Source organism: Corvus cornix, chromosome 1A, assembly GCF_000738735.6.
Source record: "Corvus cornix cornix isolate S_Up_H32 chromosome 1A, ASM73873v5, whole genome shotgun sequence".
In the NCBI taxonomy this organism is placed as follows: domain Eukaryota; kingdom Metazoa; phylum Chordata; class Aves; order Passeriformes; family Corvidae; genus Corvus; species Corvus cornix.
In genome coordinates, this window is record NC_047057.1 from 52,728,987 (window position 1) to 52,755,346 (window position 26,360).

The 26,360-nt window shown below is 41.5% G+C and overlaps 3 protein-coding genes across 4 annotated transcripts in view; 2 read left to right on the top strand and 1 right to left on the bottom strand.

Moving 5' to 3' along the window:
- The window catches only part of SYN3 (synapsin III), a 189,067-nt gene extending 183,472 nt beyond the window's left edge, over positions 1–5,595 (top strand). For both annotated transcript variants that reach the window (XM_010410495.4, XM_010410494.4), the window contains one exon: positions 379–5,595. In XM_010410495.4, coding sequence (XP_010408797.1) covers positions 379–511 — 133 coding nt within the window. In that variant the 3' untranslated portion in view covers positions 512–5,595. The remainder of the gene's footprint in view (positions 1–378) is intronic.
- Positions 5,596–6,001: 406 nt separating this feature from the next.
- FBXO7 (F-box protein 7) lies at positions 6,002–15,651 on the bottom strand. The gene is made up of 9 exons (XM_039571250.1): positions 15,530–15,651; positions 13,899–14,202; positions 12,719–12,946; positions 11,230–11,371; positions 10,675–10,758; positions 8,947–9,039; positions 7,797–7,973; positions 7,087–7,124; positions 6,002–6,733 (listed from the first exon to the last, which is right to left on the bottom strand). The coding sequence occupies exons 1-9, from the start codon at positions 15,649–15,651 to the stop codon at positions 6,329–6,331; spliced, it is 1,593 nt and encodes a 530-aa protein (XP_039427184.1). The 3' UTR covers positions 6,002–6,328.
- Positions 15,652–15,888: 237 nt separating this feature from the next.
- The window catches only part of LOC104696507 (BPI fold-containing family C protein-like), a 28,578-nt gene continuing 18,106 nt past the window's right edge, over positions 15,889–26,360 (top strand). The window contains exons 1-3 of the mRNA XM_039571089.1: positions 15,889–15,969; positions 23,257–23,380; positions 25,685–25,796. Coding sequence (XP_039427023.1) covers positions 15,889–15,969; positions 23,257–23,380; positions 25,685–25,796 — 317 coding nt within the window. The remainder of the gene's footprint in view (positions 15,970–23,256; positions 23,381–25,684; positions 25,797–26,360) is intronic.

Here is a 26,360-nt window from a genome sequence, read left to right on the forward strand (position 1 = left end):
TGCTAGGATCTGTAGGTATTAGAAAAAGGCTGTCCAAAAAGCACCCTGAGCTGACATGAAGAACATATCAGATGTTTCGAGGCCGTCTTCTGTATTGGCAGGGAAATTACTTACGGGTTTCCCACAACAGCCTCACCAAATGGCAACTGCATACTTCTAGGCAGATGTTTTCAGTAACACACACCAATTTGGACTAAGCCACTTGCCCATGCCCCATTCTGTCCCACCTCCCCCATTCCTGGATGTCTTAGCACAAGGAGATTTTCCATACCAACCTTTCCTTTTATCCTTGAATTTGTGTGATGAAACACAAAGCATGAGTAACCAGCTTTCAATTCCCATCTTCTCGTGCTGAGTCTGAACTGTTTTCCCTTTCAGCAAATCGCAGTCCCTGACAAACAGCTTCAGCATATCTGAGTCATCTCAGCGAGGAAATGCCACTGAAGATGAAGCAAAAGCTGAGACCATCCGCAACCTGAGGAAATCATTTGCTAGCCTGTTTTCTGATTAACAGTCCCTGCAGCTGGATCTGTGCTTTTGTCAGCCCTCACTCTACATTATGTCATACCTGATGTCATCCTGGAATATACTCAGTGAACCCAGCGATTTACAACTAACACCTGGGTAAAGGGAATTTAGAAAACTATAGTCATTTTAATACAAAGAAAATATTCGAATAACCGTCTGAGAACTGACTGTATAAAAGTGTCACTATTTCATTGGGTTTTGTGCATAATCAGAATCACATCTGTTCAAATGACTGAGTTGTAAAGCAAATTTTACTCTTGTTAACCCCTGTGGAGTCAAAACAGTTATGACAGTGCAAACTGGGTTTTATTTTGATTTGTATATAGTCAATACAATTGTTAACTTCCAATTACTGAATTATTGTTAAGGTTAAGCTAAAAAAAAATAAGGCTTCTTTCAGAAACACATGTGCAAAGGTAGAGTCAAGAATAAGTATCCATTGACCAACAAAGTGAGCATGCCTGAGCATGGAAATCCAGTGAAGTGTGGAATTTCATGGTACCAACTTCATAAAAAGTCACTTTTCAGAGAAAAACGATGTTCACGATAAATATGGTACCAGGCATCAGTAAGCACCAAAGATCACACGAGCAGGTCAGCCAGATGGACTGCTAGTTTGTTCCAGATCACTCTGCTCATAGCAGATAAAACATCTCTGTTTCATGCCTTGCATTTATGTCCCCTGTGTGTGATTCCCAAGTACTAAGAGAAAAATGTCATGTTCTAACCCAGTAGCCTCAGTTCAAAAATAACCTAAGAAGTGGGTCTTCCACACAAAAAACTTCTTCCCCTGCCTCTGAAAACATGAGTTCACATTCACAGTTCACACGAATTCCAGACAAAACCCAGCTAAACTCCAAGTGCTTTGGTGACTTGGTCACATCTGGCTGTGTATGTCCCTCAGGAACATGCTTAATTAATAGCAGAGCTGATGAAGTGCACATAGCTGTGTGCTGAGTGTTCCATAATACTGAATGGACAGGAGTGAAATCCTGTCTCCTGCCTTGAATTCCCACTGACTTTGCTGGGGTGAATGCAAAATGAATGCAAGGTGACAAACCTGAAACAGAATTGGAAAATTATGCTTTACAAGTACGATGACCTGGGTGCATCCAGAGACACCAAGCCACAGGAGGGCACCTTTGGGATTGTCCCAAGCAGGTAACAATCAGTATTAGTTCTCCCTGACCACTCCCAAGAATTATCCTTCCAGAGAAGACAGAGATGGATTTTGCTGGTGTGCTTTTCCTCTAAGCCTGCAGCACTGAACGAAGCTGTGTCTGTGTACATATACTGGAACTGGGACACGACAAAACCCACACAAACTACATCCATGATTGTAAAAACTCACCCTGGATAAATCCACGTATTTATAGCTATTTATACCAGCTGAGAGCCTACCCCTGGGAGGTCTGTTTGTAACACATTTAATGCAGGTTCCAGTCCTCATCCCACCTCAACATACAGCTTTGAGGCCAGACTTGACTTTGTGCTTCCCTTGGCAATGTCACCGTGATGATACTTAGGAATGCCCAGGGAGGTCAGTAAGTTAAAAAAATATTTGAGCCAATGGCCCACATCTTTGCTGCCACTTAAACAAGGAGATCCCCAAAGCAGCAAAAGCAACAGCTGCATTTGCCATCTTGGATCTCATGATTCACTGGTGGGAATAAAGCCAAACTAGGAAATCCTTCCTGCATAGTACCTGTAATGAACATCTAAATCCAATGAAGTCATCTGGACCTTGTATGACCTACCCCTGAGCAGGCCTTTGCACATATAATGGCAAGTAACAGCATAGCTTTTCCAGATTGGAAGTCCTCAAGAGACTCATCTGGATCAATGATTTATACCTCAAGTTCAGTATTACAGAACCACCTTACTCTCTGATGGTTTGTCTTCTGTTTCGGGTTTGTTGGGTTTTTTTTTTCTCAGTTCTGTGCTGTCCTTCAGGGTTTGACATGCAGTTTACAATGTAGCATCATAAATATATATCATCTGAGAAAAAAAAACACAGTCCCTGCTCTTTTGCAGTCTCCAGGAGCAATAAAAGAGTGAGAAATGGCCTTGAGCAAGCACTGTCCCACTGGCAAGAATAGCAGATTAACATGCTTCACATATATGGAGAAGAGGTAATACAACCCTGGCAGGAGAGGATTTCCTTCTGTAACACTTCCCTCAGCATGGTTTATGCCTTCCCCTACTAAATGGTCACCAGAGATGCAGAGACAGAAATGAAAGTTTACTGCAAGAATCCTCAATTGCTTTATCCCCTGAAACTCTACAACTCCCTTACCAACACAACATATACAAAAAAGGAATGGTGACTAGTACGACATGACCCCATAAATCAACAGCAGTCCATCGCTGGAAGTGTAACAGCTGGGTCATTTGCTGAAGCTGCATTTGAACACAGCAGGGCTGTCCTCTGACAGACCACAGGAACAGGAGAGCACTGTCAGCTTTGATACCCAGCAGTGACTCAATCTCTTCATCTGCCTATAGCTCCCAGCTGTCATCTTTCAAGGGACAAGCAAACAGCATTGCATCTCCCCTCCTCCTGGCTTTAAGTTGCAGCATCAAGTACAAACAACAGGCACTCTCAGATTAATTTATTTAGTCCTACTTCCTGAAAAAGCACCTTCAGTTCTATTCACAGAAGTGCTTTAAAACACAGAATTGATTTCCAAAGTTAGAATGATGAAAATCGATGTTGTGTCCTGTAACTGTCCCAACAGTACACTTCAAGTCTACAGCTACGATGCTCACATACTAGATGTTGTGGCTAGCACAAGATTCACAAATGCATCAGCCCATATTCAAGTTATCGCCTTTGATGCTGGCTTTCTACGCCAAAACCCCTACACTCTAAACAAAAGAGGGAATACAAGGGGTATTTTCCTTTTGAATGGGAAGCTAAGGTATACCCAAGAGGCATTTAGGTACCTAAATATAACAGCAGGGGCAGTAAGAAAACAACAGAAAAATTGGTAGAGAGAAGCTACATTTAAATCACAGGGCACACATGTCCCACAGCACACCTTGGGATCTTTCTCACACAGATGTGAAAACTAAGCACCTGGCCAGAGCTTCTTTTGTCCTATTTGCTTTAATTTTCTTTGCATGGAAGCCAGGAAACATGAGTAGGTTTGTGTGTTTGGATTCACCCCATTCAGTAGCTCGGACACAGCTACGACACCCAATTGTATCCACCACCTGGAAAATTAGTTTACATTTCGCTGTTTAGCTACAAACTGAGGAACACCTTGACTTTCTTGTCATAGCTAGGTGTGGTATTTCAAGAGGAATGGAACACACCTTCCCAGGCAAGCTAAGGTCCAAAAGAACAGCAGTCCTACTTGTAAATGCAGTGGTATTTTACCACCTTCCACTAGTCACAAGCAGGTACGCGAGACCCCACACCTTGTGTACGGCTCAGTTGCTTCATCTGGTTAGCTTAAAGTTTCATGAATAAGATAAAACAATACACAGAAAAGCCAAGGATAATAGTTCCTTATTTCCAAGTGACTTAGTAGCAATCTTTACAGTGCTGCATACTGATGAACAGCACAGGTAAGGAATGCTCATCTTCAGGCATTTCATCTTTTGTGTTTTCTCTCTTGCAGTTTGCAACAGCAATGACAAATACACTTGACTTAGGCAAATAAACAAAGCAAGCAGCTAGTTTTCAAGTATTTCCTACGTTTTGTCTTCTAATTTTATACTGTTGGTCCTGAGATACTCACTTTATACCCTGTTTTATGAATAACAGGAACTCCTCTTTAAGGAACTTTACAGTTCCAGCTAAGTCAGGTTCCTTAATCTTTGGCTCACAATACCTTTACTACAATGTGAAGGACAACAAAAAAGGAAGGAATATCTTCAGGTCACTTTGTGATTGTCTTCACGGCAAAAAGGGACCAATTCCAGAGCAGCACACAGCTTGTCAGCAGGGCAAACCACGTGACTGTCATGGAGGCATTGGCAATGTGAGTACCACTGCCACCACAAAATTAACTTCTCACATGCATTATGTGATTACTGTTCCCAGAAATAGCTTGGGGAAAAAAGGAAAAGGATATTTCATGAATTATTTTATCAGTTAAAGCTCTATAATCTTATCTGAACATTATGCATTGCTGAAGCACTAATCACAAGGACAAAATTATGCAAGACAAGTGCAGTGTAGATTTCCCTTTTTTACAATCAGTGGAATATAAAGAATTGCTGTAAACTCTAAGAGGTCTGACTATACATTTCACTTGTGAAAATTCTTTTGGAACAAAGCAATTCAACCACTGAAGGCAAATGTTAAAAGTTAAGGCTAATCTTGGTAGTGAAGGAAAACTATTGCTGTGAAGTAGAAAAGGGAAGAAAGAAGCAATACAACTTTTGACAGCAAAATAAAGTATTATATTTTACTTCCACTGGCAAAACTTCCTGACCTTACTGAAGTCAGCTGATTTTATACAAAACAAGATGAACCACTGAAATATCACCTGAAAAAGCACATAAGTTTTACTGATTAAATAGCTTGTATTTAACAGGAAATGTCATTCCATTTCCAGGTGGAATTTCAAAAAAGTTTTAGAAAATAATATCAGTTGTCACAACAGTCATCAGTACCATTTACATTTATAGAAACAATTAGATCAATCATCTTAAAAAATACATAAGAAATTAAAAGTTCTAGCAAAGTTTAGTCATTCCAGTCTTCCTTTAACTGAGCTCCAGCATCAGCCTGCAGGTCTCATGAGGAGACTTCAACAGTGGTCTTGTTAGCTGCTCAATAGTTAATAAGACAACACTTGAAAGGTGCTTGTAACATGCTACAACACATTTCCTTTTGGCAAGATATAATCTGATACTTAAGTAATGGAATTAAACAGAATTTACTGAAGTCAGAATTCATTCTGCTTCTCATGTTGTTGTAATCCCATTTCCACTGCAACCAGGTCAGCCTATTTAATTCTTTAAGTAAGTCAGAGAGGGAGAAAAGATGCATTTTCACACCACTTTTAGTTCAAACACAGTAAATGCAGTCATGTACTACAGATCCTTATTTGTAAAGTCAAGGAGAAAGTCAAAAGTTTTGCTGCTGATTCTTTGTAAAATTGCTCTGCTTCTGCTTAGACTTCTGAGTTGCACCGTAGCATGACTTTACTCAGTTGTTTGTAAAATGAATTTACTTGTGTTCTAATATTTCCATTATAAAGAAAATCCCTTTGCTGTGTTCTTTGTGCATTAAGTAACAATACAAAAACGCTTTTTACCTAATAAAGGAAAAAGGAAACAACTCCTTTAAAACTTTCCATGAACACACATCTACCATAAGTGGCAGTATCCTGTTCTATGTGGTACACGGTAACTTTTTTGTTAATAAAGACTATTACTGAGTTGGGTAGATTTTAAACAAAACCTTTCATCCTGGCAATTTAGTAAAACTCTTCAAATAAGACAGACAAGTAGAGAGTTAGTATTTAAAGTGCTCTTTATCTGATGCAGTAAGGATTTGGCCAGTATCCTGGTCTCTAAGTAGCACTTCACAGACGATTAAGGGCAAGGAGGGGGGGAAGCAGAACAAACTGCTCTAAGTCGTAGCTCTGTGAGGAACAGACCTTAAGTGCCAGGTGGTACAGCACTACCAGAGCACAAAACAAACCCAGCCTCTGTAGTTGGGACATTACCATGCACACATGTTCTTGAGACAATCTGAAGGCAGATGTTAGTGCCTGGGATTTGCAATCAGCTAGAAAGCAAGCTCAGCAACTACAAAACTCCCTGCAGGAAAAAGCAGCGATCAAATGAATGCACGGCGAATGTCCATGGGGCGGCCCCGGCTGGGTCGAGGTGAAAACCTGTCACTGGGACCAACTCGTCCTGGAAGCGTGGGGTTTGCTCCAGGCAGGGAGCCAATTGGGTCAAAATGTGGTCTGAATGGAGGAAACTGACCTGGTGCTTCTCCCTGGCCAGGAATGAGTGAGTTAATTGGGTCTCCAACATATGGAAGCGTTGGTCTCTCATCATATTCTCCCCCAATGATCATTGGGGGATAGATTGGATTTGATGGGAATGGGTTGGGTGGAAAGGGATTAGGATAGAATGGGTTGGGATGAAAGGGGATTGGATGAGGTATAGGGGGCAGAAGCATCATGTGCCTCCATCTCAGGGCCTCCTTCTTCTGTTTCAACTTTTTCTTGTATAGCTGCAGACAGAAAAAAAGGCATCTTGAAGCTAAGTGTTCCAGCTTCAGCACCTGCATTCAGTTTTACAGCACTTTTCAAAAAAGCACTCCTCACCAGTCTGAAAACCCAGAGCAGCAATTCCCCTGCCCACCAAAGACCAGGCACAGCATCTTTGGAAGATTTCTTAACACACAATTTGAGCATGCACCATGTAACTTGTTGATGCTCCTTTAACCTGGTCTGACCAACATGCACACACAGAAAACCACACTTTGAAGCTAAACTTTAACTCAAAGTTACTGTCTCCCAAAGTCTATACTTAATTCTCAAACTAAGATTGATCTCAGAGAAATTCTATAAAAAAGCCACCTACTTCTTTCCAGTCTGTGTCACGAGGCCTTGCAATAGGATCTACAAAGAGAAGCAAAAAATTACAAAAAGCAACAGATCTTGTGCCACAGATACCTGCAGTTTGTCAGAACTCAAAGAATAACCAAGATACAAAAAACCACTTTGGGTCAATATGTCTTTTCATAAAGATAATGCATCTTAAAAAATATAAAGCTCCAGGTCCATTCAATAGGTAATCTACTTGCACACCCATTCAATGTAAAGCATCATTTCCAAATGTTATTAAACAGAGAAATCCCAGAAACATTGTCCCTGCCTTTGCCTTCTGACCGCGCTTCCCTTGATTACCTCTGTTTCTTCACTCTCTTGTGAGAAATTGAAGCAGGAATGTATCTTCCCTCCACTTCCTAAAATATGCAGTAGCCAATACACCAAGGTAGCAAAGGAAACAGATGAAAACAAGGAAAGCCTGCACCACATAATGGGAAGAACCACATGGAGCAGCAGTAGTGGCTCAGAAGATTGCCAACAATTTTCCTTGGCAGAAAACTGTGCATCCTGCTGAATCACACCTGACCAGCTGTACTGGTTAGTATCACAAACAACTGCATTTACTCACAGTGTTTAAACATCATTATTGGTTGCCTGAGGAGCCTCTTATCAAAACCTGTCAGACCTAATCCCTCTGTTAACAGGGGAATGTAACCAGAAAAAGAAGTGTCTCGACATTACCTCGGAAATCCCGCAGATACATAAACCTCCAGAGAAGCTGGTCATTGGAAGCTGTGTAGAGATCACGGCAAACAGCAGAGAGAGAGATGAGGGAACGGACATCCAGAAGTCTGAAAATCCGAAGCTTGAGCTCAAGAGGAAGGACCACTAACCCAAACACATCTGGTAAGTTCAAAGCTAGAGAAAGAAGAAAGTAAGTTCAGAAAAAATAGAGTAAACTCAACACCACTGAGGTAGTGGTTCTATCTCTAAAGACCCTAAAAGAAAAAAGAACATAATCTTTCCCTTACATCCTCTCCCTTTGATGCCTGAGTTACATCACTTTTCTGAGCAACTACTGTGATATTGCAAAACAGATCTCTTACAACTCTAACTACACTTGTAAGGTGCACAAAATAGGGCAAATGACACTTTATACTGAGCACTACACCTAAGAAACATTCCACACACCAAAGTGTGCTTATAGGCTACAGAGCTAAGGAATAAGTAAAGAAAAAAAAAAGACCTGCCCAACTTCATGAGCTTGCAAAAAACCAGAAATACAGGGCACATGACTCGCATAAAACCTTCATGCACTGAAGTCTAGAGGGAATTCCACTGAATTCAGAATACAGAGCTGAGACCTTTTATGGCAGTAACTATGCAGACAAAGCTTGGCTTCCTGCTGCTTTACAAACACTGGGTTACTTCCCACCATCCTCTCCAAGCCCTCAATGACCAGTTCCTAATAAGACCACTCCTGAGGTCAGACTTCCAAATATGATGCTAAATAAATTTTTCTGTTTTGACAAAGAAATAGATCAAAACTCAAGAACTATTGCTACAAAATTACTGTAGTAGGATTTCCTCATCGTTATGCATGGAAAACAGCCACTCCATTTCCATCTCTGAAGTGAGACTAAAGCAATCAAAATTAAAACCATAATTATATTAACATTTTCTGAGTTACAAAGATTAATATTTTTGAGTTAAAGATAATATTTTAATGCTAAATTTCTTTACCATGTATATATTACTTTGTGTTTACTCTTTATATGCTTATCACTGAACAGCTGTTTCTAACACTTTTCCTTCAAGCCTTTAGATAGACCCCCTTCCTTCCATCCTCAAAAATTAAGTACCATATCTAATTGTAAATATTTTCTCTCACCTTGTCGGGCAGCAGCCAGGAGAGAGTAAACCAGCTGGTCTTTAAAGAGACGGGATAATTTCTGAAGATCTTTGTAAACACCTGCAACCTTCTCTATCAAAGAAGGGAGAGAAAAAGCTTAAATTCAAGAGATTATAATGCAAAAATTACATAAGAATTACAGTTTTCTTATTAGCACAACTTCAATCTGCTTGTGGTCTTGATGGGAGCAGCTCTGCTGCTAGAGTAACTATCCTGCAACAAGTCAATCATTGACAAACTAGAGACCAGTTCCATGGTCAGGTTAAGCTTTCCCTTTGGCCTTAAAAAGCACAATTAAGGGAGAGACCTGAGTTCTCTGCAAAGAAACTGACTCTGAAGGTGTCAGAGCTTCCTTTGTCATATTTCAAAGCTCCTGCCCTACATAAACCTATGTTCTAAAAGCCTGCAAGCTTCATTTCTCTGACAGAAGTATTTTTCTTTTCTGTTCCCTGAAGAAAGAGGAGCCGGGAGACTTTACTGGTGTATTGGACACATTTCAGCACTCAGCTCTTCTACAGCCTTTCAATTAGACTTGTACATCAGTGACTACACAGAACATAGGAAACTGAGTCAGCCTGGACTGCCAATAAAGCAGCTCATATCCTTCTGAGAATGTAAGGGTGGTCAGGTCTGTGCTCACAAGGATCTACATCAATCTGCCCTTCTCTCCTCCCTCACTTTAGTCTTCCCTCTAATCCTGCCACTCTGGAGAAACCTATGTGGTCAGCACATGTTTCCTGACAAAAAGAATTTAACAACTATGGTGCCACAACAAGAGTGGAGGTACCATCAACTTCTGAAGTCCTGAGCTGCCAGGCAGAAAGGGGATATCACCCAGCACTGATGTCCCAGAGATTCACACATGTCCGTTTCCCGCACTTTCACATGTCGGAGGAAAATAACTTTAAGGGATGGGACTATGCAACTACACGAATTTATTGTTTAAAATAACAAATGCATCAGTCGAGGAGTGAGATTTTACAACACCTCCGAGTAATGGTGACTAGTGACAAGATTTAGGGTTACATCATAATTTATAACTTTCTAATCCAATAGATACTTAAAATGACACTTTTAGATTAATGACCTATCATCTGTGGCACTTCTCACTGCAATGCAGCTATGTCTTGACCAATAACTTCTCATGTCACGTACACACAGTTGTCTCTCTTATACCATCTACATTCTTAAACTATATAAAATCACACTATTATATTTTAAAACCCTTCACCAAAACACCCAGTGTACAATTTTACTTGTAATGATAGGAACACAAGTTTGTAATCCTTTTGCTTAAAGTCCACAAATCTCTGTCAATTAAGCCAGACCTAGTCTCTTCCAGGGTTGTAAATCAAAGCCTCCTTTAATTGCAGGAGTTTCTACTCCTCTGTCTCCCACACACACATGTGCTTAAGACCTCATAAATAACAGGCATATGGGCCAAAGGATAAACTGAGCTTTGAGAGGTTCTTTCCTTACCTTGTTAATCCAAGAAATACAATTTGTGCTAATAACAAAGTATGAGTAAATGGCTACACTCCGAATTCCTCTTACCACAAGGTTACGACTAACCCAAATGGTAACCACATTTTGATTCTTTTTTGTTATTCTGTACCTATCTGGTGCTCTACTAAAGCATATTCTTACCCACTGTGTCACTTCTTTACTTTTCAATTTACTACTATGAGTATCATAGCTCAGACATACCTGGGTCCTGAAAGCAAACAAAGGATGATGGCAATAGCTGGATTCTCTTAACACTTTTAATCTCTTCATTGATTTTTAATGTTGCTACAAATATAAGAAAGAAAGACATTTCAGAATTTAAAATCCAGTGAGACAACAAAGACCACTTCATTACTGAAGTAATACATAGTCTGAAATTGTAAGTCTTGCAAATAACATAAAAGAAGCCAAAACATTGTAGCTGATGCAAATCTACTTCCTTCATGTCTGGCAATGTGTACCAAAGCTCCTGTGAAATTAGACAACAAACATATTTCTACAATATTGCAATGAAAAGGCCAGGTGAATCTCCTAAGGATTAATCTGTTACAACAATTGGGAAATAAACAGTTAACACAGAGACTAGAAATGCCAAGAGTATTCAGCATCAGGAAGTGGCAACTCCTGCACCTCAGCAACCCAAGTAATAAAGGCGTAGTTCAAAGCAGAGCACACAAAGGACACTTAAGTTTTCTCTTCCTAAACAATGGTGATACTTAGGAATGTGCATCCAGGATAAAGACATTACTGACTTACCATTAATAGCAATAAGCTCTCCCAGAGGCACACAAGTCAAACCAGCAGAACCTTCTCCACAAAGGGGATGTGTGTACTGTAGCTTATAAATACCATTCCCTCTCCATTTCTCTGGCATAGAGACTGCCTTGGCTTCGATCCCCTAAAAATGCAAAGGGGTAACAAACACACTGTCATACTTCTGCAATGTGCCAATGCTGAGGGGTGAGAAAAGGATTAGAAGTTAGGAAATGGCAGAATGATGTTTGCAATTCAACTCTTAGGTCAGTCCTAATGCACATTATGACACAGTGATTACGAATATGTCTGATTCTACACTATTTTCCCCAAAACTAACAACAAATCTAAGTGAAGTTCAGTAAATTTTTCGTCCTGATAGGAAAGGACGTTCAGTGAGCACTCACACCTATTTCTTTGAGACACATCCATCCATTCCAACATTCTGACAATTCCACATAACTAACTTGCTGCACAAAAAAAAAAAAAAAAAAAAAAGTTATTGTACCTTTTCTGTGAACTTACAGTATTTGACAGGGCTTTAGAATCATAGTTTGAAGTTAGTTAGAAAATCTGAGTCAACTAACAGGTTGGCTTTCAATTTCAGCATGAAGAGGCTCAGATGGAATTTCAGAGGAACTGATACAGATACAATGTAACCACAAGTGAAAGTAGATTCTTTCTTTTCTCTTAAATCTGCAGGGCAATCATCCTTCCTACCTCCAAGCCTGCTCACTGACATAACCAAACTTCATCCCCAGTGGCAAATGTATTCTTTACACAGTATTTCAAATTAGGGGGATGCAATGAACTTAGCATATTTATTAAATTGGTATTGGTCAACCTGACACCCACATGTGCTTAGTAAGCCTCACTGCAAGAAAAAATACGAGAATCTAAACACCTGCCCAAGACCAAGTCTTTTTCTGCACATTCAGCCACATATTAGTAAACATAAAATGCAAATGCAAAGGGAAAAAGTGAATCCATACTTCGTACAGACTTACTGCCATAGGTGCTCGAGTATGATACCTCTATAGATTAGTAGAACCAAAGACAAACATGACACTTAGCTGAATATGGAATTAGAGGCAGTGCTTTGGCAGACCTCGGCCTCATTAAGCACCACTTGACAGGATAGCACTGAGACAACGCTGACTCTTAAGGCAGTACTTTGGGGAAGTGCTACAATCTAAGCACATCAGCACATGCTCAATAGTGTAAGGCAGGAGCAGGAGGTTCAGCTGGGTCCCTGTGAGGCTGAGGACCAAAACAAACACAGGTACAGGCCTCTTCTTCCACACCTAGAAGCTGCTCTATCTTTAGCCTGAAGACTTTCTGGTCAGGGAAATTAGAGAAGCTGATCCTTCAGCAGCCCCTGCAGCCAACTGATATATACAAAGGCAGAAGCAGATCCTCAGATGCATCTTGTATATTCCACAGCTTCCCCACACTGACCCAGAAATTGCTGTTTGGTGGTGCACCTACCTACCTGAGGTACATAGCCTGTTTCCATCATGAGAAGATGAACCAGAACGATCAAGGCATCAGTGGCACTGGTACAGTCAGCAGAAAGGTAGAGCATCTCTAAGGAATGGGGTATTTCACCATCAGCAGCTTCACTGCACAGCATGGGTTCAGAGGGATAGGAACCTGTACCTTCTTCCAGGTCAGCATCTTCTGGGACTAATCCAGAAGGAAATTCTAGGCTGGATCCTGCCTTCAGGGGAAAGCAAAACATATGTCAGAAATTACACCTCTATATACATCATCATTAAACATCTGTTTATTCCAGCCTGATTTCCCATACAAGTTGTACAGATTCACTATACCTCCATATTCTAGCATTCCAGATGGAGACTGGAACTATACATGTAGCCTTTGTATTTTTTAATCTTTATAATGCAAACCCTTCATGAAAGAGTGTTATTTTATTGCATATACTAACTAAAGACAAAGTGATCATAATATATTAAACCTTCATCTGAATTTTTGCAACATACACAGGAATAATTTAATCACTGTACTATCACCATTTATTTGAACTTAGCCAATATGCATGGCAAGTAACCAAAATGGTAACTTGGGCTGCCAACAAACACAACAGGCCTAAAAAGCAGGGGTGGGGAGAAATCAATCAATGGAGTGCACCTGCTGCCACTTGAGGAGGGCTGTGGCTTCACTGTAGCTTCCTTTATTCTACCAAAATCATAGCCTGTTATTAGTAACTGACAAAACTACACAGACACTTTATTTAAAAGAAGTAGAATGAAACCTGTAAACAGATTTACCTAAGTGAAGGGTCAGGAAAGGGGGTAAGAAAAAGAGCCTATCTTCGACAGTGCCTGTTGCATCTGCTCCCATCTAGAATCAGTTTCCTCAAGAAAATAGCACTGAGGCAGGTAAGAAATGTAATCCTTACTTCCTTAAGTGTATGTTCCAGCAAAAACATTTACTCCTGAAACACTTTGAGCTCTCTGAATTAGCTTCTGTGCCACAGTAAAATACAATGAATAGAGATGAATGTCCATTCAAATAACTGAATATATATCAGACAAATATAAGGAGCCAAATATTCTGAAGAGATTATCTCCTATGTAGTACAGCAACTGACACAACAGGATACCTTCTTTTTTGCCCTGTGCTGTACAGGAAAATTCTCGTGTACTTACCCTCTCATCACTCTCTTGAACTTCCACCTGAGCCTTCTCATTGTTAGACTGCTCATTCTGCCCTTCTCCTTTTGGACTGTTGGCCTGACTTTTGTTGGGGGTCAAGGTGGACGGCTCATGACCATTCTGAAGTGGTGGAGGAGCAGAAGGAGGTGGAGGAGGAGGTAGGCTGGGTTGTCCATCTGGCTCTTCTAGTAGTAAGCAAATCAAATCACCAGAAACAATCCCGTACGAAGCTAAGGTCTTCTGATCCTCTGTGAGAGCATCTTTTCTGTTCAATGTTATTGAAAATGTGGTATCAGAACTGCAAAATAATTAAAAAAAAACAAAAACGTAAGGAAACATGGTTGGCTGACCCTGGATAGCCACCCACTGGACATGGCAACTGGTACTTTGGTTTAGTTGATCTGGTAGTGATTGGTCGAATATGGATTTGATGATTTTGGAGGTCCTTTCCAACCTTAATGGCTCTATAATTCTACAGTTAGAAATGCATACTGTATATTACAAGAGTATTGTGCCATGCGGCTTAATCCATTACTAATTACCTATATGTTAAAGAAATAGTGAAATAGATAGAGATAGGAAAAAGATTGTATGAAATTATTTCCCCACATTTCTTGCCAAGTACATTCTAAGTTGCTGTAGCTGCTTGGTAAATAAAACTTCATTTACAGAAATTGCTCATAAAACAGTTATGAAAGAAAGCAAACAAGTGCCCTTCAAAATAGAAGATATCACAGCTAGGAAAACGAGCTCTAAATAACTACTGCCTCAGATTATTTAAAAATAAATAGTGTTGAAGGCTCAACCACCTTGCTTTCCCATCGAGCTAAACATTAATTTCAAAGATCAGCAGCTGTCCTATAGAATGCTAGCTGCAAATGAGGGTAATAAAATAAGATGCTTCAGGCCAAAAAAAAAACCCCCAGAAATGAAACTGGTTAGCAGGGAAGCAGCTACCCAGTATCAGCTATAAAATACACCCACTGCAGCAAGACAAGCAGTAACTTCAGATTCCTCCAGCCCACACTGCTGTGTGAATCACCAGTGAAACACCAGCACGTCGGACCTAATTAAAGGTTTGTGATACAAACTCTTCAGCCACCATCAGAAAACGCTCCCCTTTTACAGGCGGTTCTTAAAGCGATTCTGCAGGCTTTACTCTCCTACGGAGGATGCCGTGAGTTGCTCACAGATAAAACATTTACGAAACTGAAACCGAGATTCTCCAGGAAGCCGGAGAGAAGTGCAAAACTGAGACCCTACAGCATTCTGTAACATAAGTACCGCGCAGAAATCTCAGTCAGCTCTGGCCGAGCATTTCACAGCGGAGCACGCCCGAAGTTTTGCCTTCCCGTTCCGCAGCGCCCAGCCGGGAAGCAGCGCTGGTCCCCCGGCGGGGCAGGCGCTCCGCGAGCCGGAACCGCCGCGCGGCCGGACACGCGATCCCCGCCACGCGCCGCCGGGCCGCAGCAGCGCCGCCCCGCCCGCAGGGGGCAGCACCGCGCCCGCGGGGCAGATCCCTCCCCCCGCACCGCGTGGTACGGCCCCGCCGACCCGGGCCGCGCACGGCCGGCATCACCTCCCCCCTCCGGCACCCCCCCACGATGGTTCGCTCCGCTCGCTACCTGTACCCCCAGGCGGGCAGCAGGGCCAGGCGCAGCTGCGCGCGCAGCTCCCCCAGCGTTGGCTCCGCCCCCTGCACCTCCAGGGCTGCCGTTCGCTTCTGCAGCCGAACGCGGAGCTTCATGGCGGCAGCGGGACGGGGTGGGGTTTCCGCCCCCACTTCGCGCCCCGAGCGGGCCCCGCCGGGCAGCGGCGCCGGGAAAGGTGGCGGCGGGGCGCGGGCGCAAGGGCTGCCGGGCCGGGCCGTTGTTTTGGTTGTCGCGGCCCCGCCTCCGGGGCTCGCGGCACGCCCCCGATCGCTTGTCTCGGCGTCCCGCGTTGTGGCCTGCGCGGCGGTGGCGGCCCCGCCCGGCCGCGATCGATGATTGGGCGCTCGGTTGTGCGCGGGAGGGGCCGCCCCCGCGCGCCCCCACAGGCGGTGCGGGAGCCGCCATTGCTGCCGGTGTGATTGCCTTGCGGCTCCTGCGCCTCATAACTGCTCCGTTCCTCCTCAGCTGCTTCCCTTGCGATGGATAAGCTACTGGCGGGTGTTATTCCTGTGTCCGGGCTGCCCAGCCCCGCGTGGCGAGGGTGGTTGGGCCGCTGCCCTCCTCGTCCTCAGTGTAGCACAGGGTGAGGCGATGTTCTGTAGCCAAAACTGCCAGGGAGAGCCTGCCTGGGTGTTAAACTGTAGGCGAGGGTGGAAATGCACAAGGGGAAAGGCTGAAGGAGGATGCTTTCCCCGAGAGTGTTTAGTTTTATAAAGGAACCACATTTTTCTAGGCCAGACTGCTGAGTTACCACCTCACAGATAATGGTACAACGACTGTGGGCAAAAAATCTCGCCAAATGTATGAAGTGGTACAAACTGAAGTTTACTGGCTTTAGTTCCTCTTCACGTGTCATAATTGGAAGAAAGCCCTTCCCACGTCTTGAACCTGGAAATGCACACTTGGCAGGAGTATAATGTTGAGTGGGGGAATAATGTAAAAAGCAAAAAAATTTTCAGGTTTTTGCTTTGTTTAATGAATTCCATTGAATTTTTAAAAGCAGTAAATTCAGAGGTAACTTGGAACAATGCATATTCTCTGAACTTGGTTTTCTTTCTCATGATAAAACCTGGCTTGCATCACATTTCTCCATACAAAGATTAATGCAAGAAAACTGGGGTACATTCTAGGAATATAATACTAAAAAAATAAGTGAAATCACAAGACCTAGCTTATGGAGCTACCACCAAGTACAAGTGCTTATTAGGGCCCTATACACATTGCTTAACCCTGTAGAAACAGGCTTGCTGGCTTCTTTCAGCCCCTAGGGGCCCAATCAGAAAAAGGAGACTTGAAACTTCAAAAAACTCTTTATTCTGGGCTGCAGGTGAAATCTCCTTTATGCATCTTAACATGGCCATTGAAACTATCCCATTCATTTTGGAGTTGGCTGTCAGACATGTCTCAAACTGAAGGGCAGCCATCCTCTGTTTTCAACATGTCAATAAATTCCTCAGTGGAAAGGAGAGGCTTGTACTGAAGGCGATGAAAGAAGGAGACTGCTGAGCTGGAGCACCACTCGCTGAACAATGGAAGAGCTGATGCTCATTACAATCAGCTTGGTGTAACTTACGGGTCCTCACTGACAAACACTACAACAAGGGATTTCCTGAGAAGCTGCACCCTTTGCCACTACCGTTTTTGAAGGAGTGCTTGTGCAGTCATCATCAAATGGGGCCACATCCTGGATAAATCCAGAAGAGTGGGTTGCTGCAGCAGGGGGGGATGCCAATGGAATTGGCAAAGAGGTAGAAAGGAGAACATGTAAGGAGCACTGTGCTTCTCAGAAATTCTTTGCTCTCTCTTGAAGAGGGCTGAATCCAAAGTGAGTCATGCTGCTGCCTCAACATCATTACCATTTCCCTTTAGCCATGGATGTCCTGCTCTGTTTCATCCTTCAGAGTGAAGAGGTGACTGTCCCAGCCACCTCCTGTTATCCCACTGGCTCTGTGGCATCTTAGTCTGTGCTCCTTTGGAAGGGAGGAGGAGGCTTCCCTAGTATGTGGAATGCCCACGGCTGCAGACATGGTGCTAACAGCAGAACCACCTTTTCAGTAGCTTGCACAAGCTGAAGTGATTGTGTGACATGAAGTGGTTCAGTTTCTCAGGAGCTGACTGTAGCCATTATTAGGTAACCAGCTACACCAGTTACAAGTGAGCATTTTTGCTGCCATTCTGTGAATTTTTCCTTTGAACTTTATGAGTCATGCTATAATGTAAGGTTTAGACACGTTTTCCACACAATGTAAGGTTTAGACACATTTTCCACACAGCAGGAAAATCTCCTAGGAAACAATTAGGATGAAAGGCTAAACCATTTTCCTCTGCTTTCAAGTCTGGCAAATTACAAATGACTCAACACCACCATTATTTTTTTCCCTCACACATCATTCTAGAAAAAAGGGCTGTTATTTGATGAGTTACAGGTTTTCTCCACCATTTTAATTTTGTCTCAGTCTGCAGGCAGGAGACTTTCAATAGCCATATATGAAGTTGACCTCTGGCTGGGAAGGGCACTTGTCAAATTAATACAGGAAACCTGTGTGCTTAGAGGCTTGGAAAAATGGTTGTGTACAGAAGAATTTTGACTTTCAGCATAGTTTGCTCTTATCAGAAATAGTGAATTATTTTTAAGTCTAATTTGTTAAGATAATACACAGTATGGTGATGAAAGCTTTTTGTCAGTAGCTTGGAACGGTTGTTGAAGACAATGTGGTTTCTCTACTCAGAGTACTTTATTGAGAATGTTTCTTTCCCTCGTGGTCAGTGTTGAAACACAACCAATAGAACTTGTTTCACCAAAGCTGTAAAACACTGCTGAAAGCCCTAGTGGGTTCTGTTGAGGAATTTGAAATTTAAAGCTGTAGTCCTGTTGACCAAGTCCCATGGCAGAGGAGAGCTATAAAGTGTAAAGGTCTCTTTGGTTCAATTACATACCTAATAGATTTTTTTTTTTCCTGAAAGATGAGTGTGGTAATAAAGCTGTGAGCCAGTGGAACTTTTCTGTTATTTTTCTTCATGTATTTGCCACTACAAATAATGTGGTTTATAATATGTATAAATAAATATATGTGTGTATATATTAACTTCTGATGGTCATATTTTGAATGACAAGAGTCACGCTGAAAGGTGGGATAAAGTGGGGAATGAGAAGGAGATGGGTATGAAGGCTGGAGTATCATCAGGAGATGAAGTGCCGAAGTCTGAAGTTCCATTTGAAGTGTGCCAATGGAGGAGGAGGTTCAAATAAAAGCCAGTGGAGAGAACCTGCTAAGTCCTTGCAGCTTGCTGGTGGTCAGCTTTACTCCTAGAAGGTATTTTAAAGTGCTTTATGCTGGTGCTCTATACAGTGAGTGGAACTCTGCATTACACCATCTCAGGTTGGCTGGCTGCAGATGACCCTTAAACAGTGGCTGGAGTTTGCTCGTGTACCTCTTAACTTTTCTGTTTCTGAATAAAATCTTGATTGTATGGCACAAAAGACCTTCCAGCAGTTTTCCTGGAGTTTGCCCGATTGCTTCAGACGCTTTTAGGTGCCACTGTGTTTTTCCTTGGATTTGCATATTTTTAACAATACCAAATTGCTGGGAGTTTTGTGCTGAGCAAAAGTATTTGAAGTGACACACCAAGGTCAGAGTTTGATATCTTCTCATTAGCAGACTAAAATCATGTTTCTCTGGGTAATAAAAAGAGGGTCATTTTCTTCTTAGGGAGATTACTGCATCTACCTCTTAGGAATCTGACAGGACTGCAATTTGTGTGACCCCAGGGTAGTGGCTGCCCAGGCTGAGAGTGCCTCATGCTACTGTCAGCTCCCTGAAAGGAGCGGAGTGGTTGTAGAAGAGACTGATGAGTGAGCCAAACAACGGGGAGAAAAGCAGAGAAGAAATCTTAGAACAGACCTATGCAAATCATGGACTCAGCTCTGAATTTGGGCAGCTTCCAGACAAGTAATGCCTGCTGCATTCCTGTTCAGTGTCTCAGTGTTTCTTACTCTTTCCTCGTCCCTTGGCAACCAGCTTAAGTGCACCCCACAGTTCTTAGCTGTGAGGGCAGCGTGCAGGGCAGAGCCAGAACAAGGACACTGATTTTTGTTTTGCTAAATGGACTTTGATAGAAATGATCCTCATAGTCCTGGCTCGGGTACTAGGATAGGGCAGTTACAGAGGTCAGCAACATTAACTCAATGGATCAAAACAGGGACAATGTTTTTTTCCATCAGCTCGTCAGACAACTGCCTCCCAACATTGTTATCCATTGTTAGCAGATTCTGTGTAGGCACTACAGCTATGCTATTTATTTTGCAGCCTGGCGTAGATTAATAGTTCTCTGGCAACCCTGCTCCAAGGCCTTGAAAGCCTTTATGAAGGGCATCAGTAGTAAAGCCACACTTAGGAAAAGCTGTGGTAACATAAAGCTTTTGCAAAGCTGCTGAAAAATCAGGGAGTGTCCCAGACATAGTCACAGGTACAACCTGTGGGGTAGGGGCTGCCGTTTCCTCCTGGGAATTCTGTTTGAAGATTTCACTGAGCAAGATTGATGGCTGCCTCATGAGCTGGGAAGTGGATAGCATTACTTTCAACACAGATTGCAGGAAACCATGAACAGGAACTTATTGAAGTTTTTCTCATTCTGTGGGTATTTCCAGTAGTTGTGGAGAGAGATCATCTGCTTTTATGTCATTTAGCAAACTCCTGTCCGTGTCATTTGCTGTTTTATTTAAGCATTCCTGGCAATATATCTCTTCTATCAACCATATAAGCTTTATATTCCTTTTCCCTCAAGAGGTGATTTTCCATATGGAGTATCAGTGTGTAGGAAGGGTTAAAATCTTGAGGCTATTGAGTCCGTTTTGATTTGACACTGTTGACTGAGCTGCAGAAACCCTACCTCTTCTTGAGTATACTGCAGAGTAACTAGAAACAATGGAGCAAAGAAGGAACTGAAAAATCCAGTCCCAGTTCTGTGATAACAGCAGAGATATTTGGGAAATTAAAGTGCTCCTTCTGGACTTCAGGTTGGGTAGACTCTATATTTGCTATCGTGTTTGAGAACTGTTTGCCTTGTGTTTGTTAACCAGTGAGGTTTCTAAATTTTTGAAAGTGAAAGAAATTATTCTGTGGGTTGTAGACTGGAGAATCTTGTGCAGGACCAAGGCAAGACAATGACAAAATTCTTTTTCAGACGTACTCTATGCTGAGGATGGTCAGTTGAAGACAGTGTGGTTTTATGGCTGTGTTAAACCTGTGCAAGCCAATTATGGTGACTTTTTTTTTTTTTCATCAGAAGCTTGCTGAGTTCTTAGGCAGATTTCAGCCGTAATCTTTATTGTGATTTTTATTAAAAGTTTTTGCAGACTGTTCACGAAGGAGAAACCAGACATGGTGTCTACAGCCTGGTAAGTAGAGTACTTCATTAGGGTGAGACAGGTACACAAACTGAAACAAAGGAGTTTTTAATCTTTGTCTCTACTTAAATACTTGAATGCACTATCTCTGCGAAGACAAAAGAATTGAGGGAATTATTTACATACAGAAATCAGTCCATGCCTGCTCAGTTACTGAAGATAAAAATCAGAGCAATTTGTCTGACACATATTGTCCTCAGCAGTGCAATTGGCAGCTCTCATTTAGACTGTCAGGCAGCTGACAAGTTCCTTCTGCTTAGCTCTGTCTGCCTCAGTCATCTGACTGACCTTGTACAATCGATCCTAAGGGTCTGAGAGAGGCTCAGGGATGAAACCAAGAGTATCAGCTTTGGAGTGCAAAAGTGAAGCTTGTTGGTGTGAGGAAGCAGTATGAAATGATAGCATCTTTTATTCCCGTGGCAGTTCAGTTTCTTTCAGCTTCTTACCCAACCTACATTTAAGATCCAAACAAGAACTAATCAGCTCCAAAGCACGCTAATGACCAAGATTGCTGTTTTCTGTTCCTCAGTGTGAATGACATGCTATGGGAATGAGGTATCTCATCTGCATCAATGTTTCTAGAAATCCTGCTAGATAATTATCTAGTAAATAGCCATGCCCTTTAATGATAGAAAAATCTTTCTGGTTTTACATTAATTTTTAATTGACCCTTACTAATCAGGACTGAAAGTGGCATGTCTGCAGGAAAAGTTAGGACACTTTTTGGAAAATGTTTAAGGTATGTGACTTCAACAGGCTGTTGTGCATAATATAACATTGCTACCTTAAAGTATTTCTTTTGAGTTGCTTAAAAGAGAGAAAACCAAAAAGGCGAAAGAACTAGAGATGGACAAATTAAAGGGTGCATTTTCAAAATTTGTCACAATGTGGATTATGTTTTCAGAATGTTTTTTTCCCTGAGACTACTTTTTCTTGCATAATGTCCTGGAATAACTTTGTAAGGATTCCTCGAAGAATCAGTTTCACGGCAATATTGATAATGCATTTTGTCTGTCTTACAGTGGGAAATCTACTGAAGACCAGTTATTTGTGAGGTGCTGGGTAGAACGTAGATTTGCAACCATTTAGAGTCTGACCTGATAGTACTAATTTCAATACAGAAGTAAGACTACCAAAGGGTGGTGGGGTGGGGGGTTTTTTGGTGGAAGGGAGGGTTTGTGCTTGTTTTAACATTTATGTGTTTTCTAACAGATTATGGAATAGATTGTCCAAGACAATATGATACTTGTTAGAAATCGAGGAATTACTTTATAGTCTCCAAATTACTGGGAAATTAGCAAGACCTGTTGCTACTGATTAATTAGCATGGTTTTACACATACACAGGTATCATGATCACAATCAGATGTGTTAGAAAAGAATGTCCCACTCCTCTCTGTGGTAAGCCCAGCATAAAGTTATTATAGGTCCCTAATAAACAATTTTCTAATGCAGCACTGGGAAGACTTGAAGTTGTCTTGAGAAACAGTATTGTTATTTCTAGGAAATTGAGCAGTGGCTGTCATTGGTAGTGAAAATCAGGATGCATACAAGAATTTTGAACAAAGAAACCTTACTTTTGTACTAGGAATGTGTCACAGAAAGAAACAATTTGTCTCAGCTTTTGTGAATCTGTTGTGTGGTTATGTCCCACCATGCAGTGGCTCAGAGCCTGCTTTGCACTCAACCACACCACTGCATTCTCATGCCAGGACACCCTTCTCTACTCCTTTGTGATCACCATGTAATTCTCACACATGCTTTGAATTTACCCTTCCATTCCCTTCTCATGTAACCTCATTTAATCAATCTCATGTAGCAGTGTCTGACCTGCCTTATTTTATTAGACCAGCAGATTCAGCTGAAAAACTTTGAGCCCCTCAAATCTGGTATGTCCTAGGGAGGCTATGTGTATAAAAAGAAGGTGGTGTTATAGAGGAAGACAGACCTGCTTCTCCTTGACTGGAATTGCTTTGTCATGTTCACTCTGCAGGAGGTAGGACAGATAGTAAAATAAAACAGCCAAGACATGGGTGTGGGGAAAGGATAGAGTAGTGGAGCAGAACCATTCAGTCTCACCAACAGCTAGTGCCTGCCAAAGTGAGATCCAAAGAATCATAAATATGTGCCTGCTCCCACAATTATGGCTTTATGCAATAAAATCATTAACTAAGGCTCTCTTGCCTATCCATCCTTGTCCAGCTTCCATTGAAGAAAGTCATAGATACAGACTTTTTGCAACTCATGGTATGCATAATCTATGAAAGCATTTGTATCATATATGTTCTTAACAGATTCATGACAAAGGTGAGAAGATGCTAAAGACGTGGTATCTGTTCCTGCTGTGTTGGCTGTCCTTGAGGCTTGAGGCTAATCCTGGTCTTAAAGTGAGGATTACTCAGAAGGGGCTGGACTGTGGTATGTCTAACATTGCCAGAAGTTAATTCATCATAAATACTCTATGTACAGAATATTGTCTCTTAATAGAGGTGCAATGAAGGAACAAGCTTCTTAAATACTGAAATAGAATATATTCCTTTTGTCACCTCACACCAGGAACACTCTTTGTCTCTTTCCTCATTTATTTCCTTTATTTTGTGTTCATCCCAGGTGTGAATTTATCCTTTACTGACGACTGCATTCTCCTACAGTCCAGTAGTTTCTACTATATTCTTCATATCTATATACTTTTTTAGAACCAGGATTAGATGGTCACACAATTGCTCCTTTTTTTAAAGTGTCAAAAACCTGACTTAAAGTGCAATACTTAATTGAAGATAATCAGACACAATTGGGAAAAAAGCTTACGGTTTTGGAACAGCCACGTAGATGCACACCTTTACTCTCACTCCTGCTTTTGGCATGGGACAGACCCTGCATGTGCTATTCTTTAAAAAAAAAAATCTAGTGACTGCCATAATTCTGCCCCTTAACAGAAAATTTCCACAATATATTCTCCATACTCTTTCTATTCATGCTGACGTTCACCGTCTCTTACCTAAGTCTTACTCCATGGGTGTGGGGTGCATGTAGTGGAATTTCAGTTGTTTACAGTATTAATATTAGTAATAAAAGTTAACAAGGCACAAATTCAACAAAGACTCAGTCATGCTAAGGATTAATTGTCATTTAAGTACTGAACATGCTGACAGGTAAACAATGGACTTGTGAAATGAGAAATAAAAGGGTTCATTCCATTGAGATGAAAGCGAGGATCAGATCCACTTATTTTGCTGCATGAGCATTGTTTAAAAGCTTTTGAGGAGTTGAGAAGTGCAGGGCAAACATCAGTCACCCAAAACTGTATCGATCTCACTTGTTTCCCAGGGATCTCTGATGCCTTTAGAAATGAGACTTCAACCTGGTGTTTCCTAGTGGGAGCACAGCAGTTTTTGGGACAGTCAGCGTGGCCTTTCAAGTGCTGAATGAACAGACTAAGCTGGCACACCCCTGCATTAGTAGTAAGAGCAGATGAACAGTTCTCCTCCCGAAGGTATTTCTCATATTTGAAGAGCTTGGTGCCTGATATATCCTTTCCCTTAATGTGAGATTTGAAGACTGAGGCAATAGATCCTGCATTCATGCATCTTGCCTGCTACAAGAACCTTGAGAGAAATTCCACCTGAGATCACTGGCTGCCCTCACTGACAGTCATAAGAGGGCTTTAAGTTATTTCAGTGAGAGCCCATATTTTGCTTTGGAGACAGGAATTCCCAGATCATCATAACTTACTTCTCCTTCATAACAGATGCATTTTATAAAATGGTATTCCAGTTATCACAAATTTCAATTCTTCGCTTTTCAAATACTATGGAGCCCGGCGATGAAAAAAACCCAGATGTTTAGTATTCAGCAATTGTGAGGTCAAAAGCTAAAGACACTCAGGGTGAAAACATCTGAAAGCAGGACATAATTCAGTATTAAAGTTTTAGTTATGTCTTAAAGATGAGCAAAAAGAAGGAAGGCACAAGGAATTTGGGATTTAAAGATGCTATGGTTTTTGATAATAGGGTCTGTGTATATTATCAATGCACAAATAGCATTGAAACATTCAAGAAAGCAGGGATTCCTTAAAGCAAGGAAAGAAGGTAAGGAAATAAGTCAGACATCTGCAGCAGGCTGCAATGGTTAAGGTTCAGAGGCAAAATATATGTACTGTGAAAGAAAAAGGAAGAAAATATTTTAAAGGATTGTCTTTAGAACTCCAACAACTTCTGTACACAAGCAACAATTTAGATAGTTCTGGATTTGACATACCAGCACTTCAGATGCATGTATCACACTTTTTCCATAAGTAACCACTACATAGACAAGTTGCCTTGCTACTTCATGACTGGCTTTTTCATCCAACAGATATGAGGCAATATGAGGTAAAGGTGATGACCAAGTGTTTCCCAAGGCCATCCACATTATGAGTGAAGTAAAGGGAGTATAAGAGTTTCAGAAACCTGACACAATCTCTAGAATATGAAACACAACTCAGGGACAAAATTATCCTAACAGATTATCTTGATCTTGCATTAAATGGCTTATATGTGAGGCTAAGAGAAGTTATAAATGGGTATATTTGTAGTTGGAAGGAGATCTACGTAAAGATCATAGAATCAGAGTATTGCAAGAACTATATTAAAAATTATGATTAAATTATTTAGCAGTATATCTGGACCTTCAGGTGCCTGAATCCAATCTGCAAGGCATGTACTTTCCTATGTCCCCTTGTAGGCTGGAGGATTGGGATGGAGCTCCTGAAGCAAGCAGTATTGAAAGAGACTTTCCCAAGCTGGAGTGGGCAGGAGAGTTTCTCAGTTGTTAAGGTCAACTATATCATTTCAAGGTAAGTAAAGGAAATTAATTTCAAAGTTTTACGATGAATCAGCTTTTTATTACTACATTGTAATAATTACACAGCCACTGCTTTGTTCAGTGTAAAATTTTAGTGGTTCATCTAACTCTGCTTCTGAAGTACTTGTTCTGCTTCACTCAAGAGATGAGCTTTATAAAGCTTCTGAAGGAGCACCTTGGCTGGTTTTTTTCAGTTGGTTTGTGTGAGAGTTTGGGGCAAGACAGGTATAAGCATGGCTATGATATAGCAGGGGAAATGGGTGGGAAAGAGGGCAGGGCAGGTGTTATTAACAGTCTGCTCCAATGAAGGACCCGTAGCAATGAAAATAATCTGTTTGTGTTTGATGAAAAAAAAGCCAAAAAAGGGATAAGATGAAAATGTGTGCAGGGGATGATGTATCTTGGATGATATGGCAGGAAGATGCTTTTTACTGAATACTTTTAGATGAATTTACATGATAAATTATCATTTTGACTGGATAGGGCTCAACAACTCTTTACTGAAGAGGAAAATCTTTGTACCAGGAGCAGTCAGTAGAAAAACAGTTTTACAGAG

Bases quoted from the DNA above. Each gene is read 5' to 3' on its own strand.
- FBXO7 (XM_039571250.1), bottom strand. From the start codon at position 15,651: ATGAAGCTCCGCGTTCGGCTGCAGAAGCGAACGGCAGCCCTGGAGGTG. The intron at 11,372-12,718 runs GTAGGTAGGTGC...TTGCATTTTTAG, and splicing joins AAACAGGCTATGTACCTCAG to GGGATCGAAGCCAAGGCAGT. The intron at 9,040-10,674 runs GTATGTCTGAGC...CTTCTTTGATAG, and splicing joins TGTTTGCTTTCAGGACCCAG to AGAAGGTTGCAGGTGTTTAC.